The sequence below is a fragment of the Harmonia axyridis genome, chromosome 1, assembly GCF_914767665.1.
Source record: "Harmonia axyridis chromosome 1, icHarAxyr1.1, whole genome shotgun sequence".
NCBI classification, from domain to species: Eukaryota; Metazoa; Arthropoda; class Insecta; order Coleoptera; family Coccinellidae; genus Harmonia; species Harmonia axyridis.
Window position 1 is genome coordinate 15567337 of NC_059501.1, and position 7541 is coordinate 15574877.

At 33.9% G+C, this 7541-nt stretch overlaps 1 protein-coding gene across 1 annotated transcript; it reads right to left on the bottom strand.

The window, feature by feature from the left end:
• Positions 1-987: 987 nt before the first annotated feature.
• On the bottom strand, positions 988-6177 carry LOC123688866. Its single transcript, XM_045627591.1, has 2 exons — positions 5899-6177; positions 988-2532 (listed from the first exon to the last, which is right to left on the bottom strand). The coding sequence occupies exons 1-2, from the start codon at positions 6175-6177 to the stop codon at positions 2236-2238; spliced, it is 576 nt and encodes a 191-aa protein (XP_045483547.1). The 3' UTR covers positions 988-2235.
• Between the last annotated feature and the right edge of the window lie 1364 nt (positions 6178-7541).

Below are 7541 nucleotides of genomic sequence, written 5' to 3' on the forward strand. Positions count from 1 at the left end.
GATCTGGGTAATCTGGTTCCAGCAGGATGACGCTATAGCCCACGCAGCTCGAACTTCATTAGCTGTTTTGGGACAGATGTTTCCAGGGAGACTTGTTTCACTGAGAGGGAACGTGGGTTGGCCAGAGCGCTCACCAGATTTGAGCATCTGCGACTCCTTCCTTTGGGGCACTTTAAAGATAAGGTCTTCAAACAATGCCCACATACCCTGCCAGAACTCAGGCAGCGAATAACTATGTTCGAAAAAATATAACAAGAATATAATAGAAATGAAATTACAGAAATGTTAGGCAAATGCCTTTAAATTGGACAATCTTTTTCAACTCATAAAAAGAATTGACCCACAACATAATAATAATAACCTCATTAAGGTCTTCTGACTCATATCACACAACCCTATTCCCGTCTATTAAAAGAGCAGTTACATTAATTTTATTGGTGAAGGAATATTGAAAAGAATGAAAACTTAAAACTCATTTTGTTTATTATCATCGAAGCTATATGCATTTTTCAATTTCATAATAATTAGTTTCCGAGAATAGACGTTTTTTCATTATAGTTTCCTTAGTATCTCTTCTCGAAGGTCCGGTCAGCTTCTCCTCTTGCTCAGAAATAATCTGCAATAGCTTTTTTGTGCCAATCAATGCTCTCCTGCTAATTGCTTTATATTTGGAAGCCATTCCGCTAGCCGCATGCATTTTGTGAATCAATAGTGTCAATAGAAGGATTCCAATATGTGTTCAATAAGAAGGCGGTGTTTTTGACCATTTACTCGATATTTTAGAACGCTTTATCAAATCCATTTGTTATAAATGTTTCCTATTAATACAACTGTCTTATTTTCACCTTTACGAAAAAAAGTCAAATGAGCTTTGTTGTTGAGAATGTTATTACGAATCGAAATGCATGAAAAAATATAGGGTGTTCCATTGAAACCAATATCATTTCATGAAATATTTCGACAACGCGACTGTCAATTTTTGTTTTGTTTTCGGCATCGAAAAGACCACTAAAAATGCTACTAGTTTGCCCATTTAACTGACATCGTAGCATCAATAATTACGGAGTTAGCAATGGTGCCGACTTAATTTGAAACACCCTGTATATGAAGACTGACAATCCTTGCAACAAATTTTGTAGACCACATTACTCAACCATTCTTTTGGAGTTGTACGTACTCTTCACCTTTGTGAGAAGCTTTCTGTTGGTGTTATCAGATCGAACCAAGCGATAAAATAGTTCTTCTGATCTGCTCAGATGAACCCTCAACGTAAGCCAGAGCATAAAATTTTTTGTTTTCGACCATATCATAGTCTTGAACCTGTCCTCGACTTCTTTTGTAATTGTTTCCCCTTTTTTGATGTAAAATCAGGTACCTGTATGCTGAGCTGAATTATATTCAATGTTTCTCTCACTGTGCGTTTTTTTTGCATTGCAGTTTTCAGATATGTTGTTTCCTTCTTAACCATATTTTAAAGCTTTTTTTATCACAGTTTCTTAGAATGCGTTCGATACTGTGAGGTTTCACAATATACCTAACAAAAGAAAACACATAAAAAGTCTAGGTTTTGTTTGTATTTATAATACACATACATAACAGTATCACAAGCACATAATAATATAGGGAACATAACCTTGCACCTAAATATGAAATATTTACAAATAAATATAATATATAATAATAGTAGACCTTTTCAACTCAATAATTTTTTTCGTGACTTTGACAATGTTTAGCGAAGATAATTTCATTCTTCGCTAAATTTGAAAGAATCCAGTTTTCTTGTTATACCATCAATGTTGCTACTGATTGATTGATGGTTGGCCACCATTCGTTCTACTTCATCCACCTCCTCGAGAAATCTTCTTGCGAGTGAGGCCATTCTATATGTATCCTCTCCAAGATTCCAAGATATTTGGAATGTTGAGATGCACGAGGTGCCTACAGGCAGGGCCGCGGCCAGGACCGGCATACCGGACGTCTAGTGAATGCGTGATAAGTGTTAGTTATCTCCTCTTTGGTCATTCAAAACCAAACCTACAATATTCTAACAATATCCAAAAATAGGTTTTTTTTTATTGAGTATTGCCTATAAAGAAGGGCGCCGAAATTTTATTTTGCCGGGGCGCCAAAATGTCTGGCGGCGGCCCTGCCTACAGGGAGGATAAATGCAGTGTAGCAACCGATCTTCCTATTCTTCCGGACAGCTGACTTTGACAATGTTTAGCGAAGATAATTTCATTCTTCGCTAAATTTGAAAGAATTCAGTTCACTTATTATACCAGCAATGTTGCAATTGATTGACAGGTTGTCCAGCATTCGTTCTATTTCATCGCAGTCCTCGTCAAATGTTCTTGCGGCTTCGGCTCTTCTAGCTCTATCTTCCCTGCGTTTTCTCATTTCCAGAACAAATGCTCTTCTCAGATTTTCATATCTCATTTCTTGCCTACTTGGCGTTTTGCCATGCACGACACATGTCGGACTACAAACATAGGTAGTAGTCATATCCCAGCATAACTTATCCTCTCCAAGGTTCTGTAATGAAATTTGAGATGAAACAATTGTACACAAATACAGTGAAAATTTTGTCATTTTGTGTCATAAGAAACAAAATCACCCAATCATGTCAACATTAGACTGATATATGCATTCAGTGCGATTATCAATCACTATAACAACAAGATGGAGCTTGACAACTTCATTCCATATAAATTTCAAAACGTCACGTTTTGGTAATGTATGTTCTAAGTATAACAAAACTATAAATGAGCATATCAAAGAAGAATTTCCAGGAATACAACCTACAGTCACAAATATTCTTGGGGAATATTTATGCTTTTTTACTGCGCATGAGAATATCAATTGTAAATAGGATCTTAGAAGAATTGAAGTTGATACTGAAAGATTGGGCGGTCAATAGTCAATATGAGAAAAAAAGGCCCGAATATAAAAAAGCAACGGTGAAGGCAATGTGAAATGTTTTGAGCAAACTCTTGCTAAAAAGTACTGTAATGATTGACATTATGATTGACCAGTTTGAGAATATGGTATTTGAATCAGCCCTATATGCCCATGATGGAATGATAATAGATTATCTATAGTAGAGAACAACAACGAATCTAATGTTCAGTTACATTTCAAGTCAAATTTTTTCGTTAAAAAATTTGCCGGCAAATATCCCTCGGGCATTGACAATGGCCTCATAACAAAATTCTCAAGCTCGTATCTTGGTAACAGCCTTCAGCCGTTACCAAGATATTTTTTCTGTCATCAGATCAGATATGGTATTGTTATATTATATACATGAGGATACATAGTCTCCCGTAAATGGAGCACTCCAAATCAGCAATAAATCAAATACGCTTGATACCAGATGTAGGGTGTGGCTATGCACTGAAGCTTTAAAGCCAACAAAAAATGCAGGGAACTACTGGAATAATATATTGAAAACAAAAAAAAATGACAAATTGAGTACAGTTGATAACAATATAACGGGATATGGAGATTTATAAAAAGGAAACAAGAGGATGAATATTGAAACAAAATGATTTTGCAGCTTGGATAATGATGTTTTTTAAACATTCTTCCACAGTTGGATTGGAGTAAGGATAAACCGAGGGATAAACCCAAGGATTAACCAAAACTCAAATTCATCACTCAACTAAGTGGAAAAGGCTAAGAAATTACTGATTTAGACGAAATTTTAAATGACCAAACTTGCAAAAAGGAACCTTATACATATGACATGACAATTGACAACAATATTATTCGAGAGTTTGTGCCTAAAAATCGCTAAACCGCTACTGTTATTATGAATAAGTGTCTACCTCAAAAACAAGAGTTAAAAATTGTAGAAAAGTGATACCTATCTGTGAAAGACGAGACAAACTGAAACTGGAAATTATAACCCTATCTCTATTCTGGTATCGAAAGTTTTCGAATAGCCTCATTTTTCGATGACAAATGAACAAGTTCAATGACAAATCTTTTTTCTGAAGGTATCATAGAAATAGTATGTTGTGCAACAAGTGGGGAAAGTCAAACTTTTCTCACGAGTGTGAAAGTTTGTGGCACGAATCTGAAAGGCGGGTGCCGCGAACATACAGGGTGGCCACTTTTTCAATGGGATTGTATTGGTAACTTTTAAACCATAAGAGTTAGAAGGTCGGTCAAATGGACAAAAAGTTGCATGCATAGAAGCATTATCAAGCAGTTCAAACAAATCGAGATTATCAGGGCCGGTTTTCGAGATATCATAAGAAAAGTAAATTATGTCATTTTGATTTTTCTTTTTTTCTCACTTCATTTCAAATATCATCAAAAAATGTCACAGGAATTTTTTATTTGACAGTAAATTATCCTCAATTTGACGTAATCAGATTTCGTATCCAACGTTTCGTACTCTCTGGGCCACCCTCAACCTCATTTTTTTCAATACGGACCTGCATATTTTATGACATTTTTCGAAATAACTTTTAACTCTGAATTCAACGATATATCATACAATGTCATTCAAAGTTGATTTTTAGGAGATTTTGACCCTCATCCAAAATTAATGGTGTGTATGTAAGAAAAAACAAGTCTATTAACGATATCAATGTTCTGACCCAAATTCAATCGAACCCAGAAAAAAAATCGAGAACTGAGGCCAGTGAATGGAATTTTTCAAAAACTGCTCTTAATAAAATAGTCAGGAGACGCGATTACAATGATTTTAAATTTGAATACCAAGCCTTGCAAAAATTATATCGTAATGCTCTCAAAATAAAGTTCGATTCTGTAATTTGTTTCAATGGAACAAATGACAAATACAACAATAGTGATACCTCGCGAGAAAATTGAGAATGTTTTGGAAGGTATTCAAGAAGACCAAACAAGCAAATGTATAAGAAGTATGGGTTCCAGAACAGTAGAGTGCATTTTACAAAATGGTGGACATTTCGAACACTCACTTCATTGATTTTCATTTACTTTCGAATAATCATTTGATTTTTCTTTCATTAAATGATACTTTCGTTTAATTATTATGAATTGAAATATTTAAATGATTATTATAAAAGAAGAACCAAGAAACCAGTATACTGGTTTCTTGCTTTGATTCTAATATGTTCCATTTAGTTCAAGATGGGTAAGTTGATTTTCTTATCGAAATTTATTGCATATTGCATGTTGTTAATTAAACTAAATGAAGGTTATACAGATCCGACCCAAAGAAAATTGGATAAGGGTCAAAATCACCTGAAAATCAACATTGAATGACATTGTATGATATATCGTTGAATTCAGCGTTAAAAGTTATTTCGAAAAATATCATAAAATATGCAGGTCCGTATTGAAAAAAATGAGGTTGAGGGTGGCCCAGAGAGTACGAAACGTTGGATACGAAATCTGATTACGTCAAATTGAGGATAATTTACTGTCAAATAAAAAATTCCTGTGACATTTTTTGATGATATTTGAAATGAAGTGAGAAAAAAAGAAAAATCAAAATGACATAATTTACTTTTCTTATGATATCTCGAAAACCGGCCCTGATAATCTCGATTTGTTTGAACTGCTTGATAATGCTTCTATGCATGCAACTTTTTGTCCATTTGACCGACCTTCTAACTCTTATGGTTTAAAAGTTACCAATACAATCCCATTGAAAAAGTGGCCACCCTGTATACGAGTGAGAGAGGGACATTCTCCGCATGTTGCTTACTATACTTTTCCTACAACTGCTCTGGAAAGTAGCGTATTCTTCATAGCTTACTCAAGTTCAAAACTATGTTATGACAGATGCATTTCAAAATATGAGTGGTGAACATGATATAATAATTCAAAAATAAAATATATCGAAGAAAAAACTACCCATGAAATGAGAAGTAAATAGAAATGATTGATGGAAGTTTTCCTTACAGATTCCTGGGCAATTTTCACAAGAGTTTGGAGGAGGTTTCTATTTGATCTTCTGCTTGCACGTCTTAAATTTCTTAACCTCTGACTGAGATATTCAGATCCTTCAGGAGTATAACGTCTACGATCATTACGCACTTCATAACGTCTACGAGGCGTAATGGACTCTGTCTGCTGTTGAGACGTTGGCTGCTGTTGAGACGTTGATGGTTCGGAACCTGAAATTTGAAAAGATGAAAGTAAAAATATTGCATTGAAATGAATCAAAGTGAGATATGGCATGAAGGATTATTATTTTGATATTTGATATATTTCGGTTATAAATAATTTATATGAACTTACGTTATCTCCACAAACAACATAAATTCATTATCAACAAATTTTCAACTGGTGGTTTACGAACATTTGCTATTTATGAATAGAATCTTACAAGAATTCAATAATTTATTCACTCAGAATATAGGATTTATTAATTATTATTAACAAACTGACATAATTCTAGCGATCCAATTTGTGGAAAAGTTTAATGACACATCCCTCAAAGAGGAGCGCATCTCCTTGAAGGATCTGTCCTTGAACTTTTTCTTTCATTTGAACTCCTTTTTTAAACATAAAATCTGTGTTTCTATGGGCTTATTGAACGCCGCTTTGCACATATGTACTGAATTTTGGGTTTAGATCGTTTGTACCTGCTTAGTTATTAGTGAAGTTGTCAGAACAGCGGTTAGAGAGAACAGATGCGATCAAGATGACTAGGGTTCAAACCCGAATACCCTCAATATGAACTCTAAAAATTTACCTAGTTTGGCAAACGGTTCTTCTCAGACCCTAACAATCGGATAATAGAAACAACCATTACTGAATTGAAATATTATTTTTATTACATATAAATGAGGTTTATTAATTATTATTCAATGATATATTAACCTCAACTATATTTATTTCCTTCAAATGGATATTTCTTCAGCATTGTTAATATAAGTTATGCGTAAATAAATGAAGTGTAATAATAAATGATGATTATTGGTGGGATTTCAAATAAATTATTTATTTCCATGAAACTAATATTTGTTTGTCCATATATCCAATAAATGATTTATTAACTATAATGCATTATCGTTTATATCAAATAAACACTTCTCGTAGTGTAGTTACTTGTTATCGAAGTTATTGTAATTTTTGGTGAGAACAGCTGTCAAGTTTTGCCGCGGGTAAACTCGAAAAAACTGCTGGCAGGTGCTGTCATACAGTTATTCTATCTAGAAACCATTTGTAATTCAAAATTATGCTTTTGTTATTGGTGGAAATTAAGACGAGGGGAAAAGTTGTAAAAATTGTGTAGGGAATCGCCGATCTACTGGGATATTTATGATTTAGTTTTTTTCTGATATTTGCTTAGATTTTTCGATATTTCTCTAGTCCCTGGCCTATTAGAAATTTCAGTTGATTAATTGAATTTTAACAAAATTGGAGTAAGCGTAGACAAGGGATTCTCAAAATATTTTTGCAAAATCATTTACTATTATAATAAAGTTATCTTCTTCTGCTATTGAAAGTTATAAACAGAAACAATAGTTAGGACCAGTTTCTTTAGAGAGCCTGGGCGCCCAGTGGATAAACCTGCATGAATCAAATTATGTTGTAGA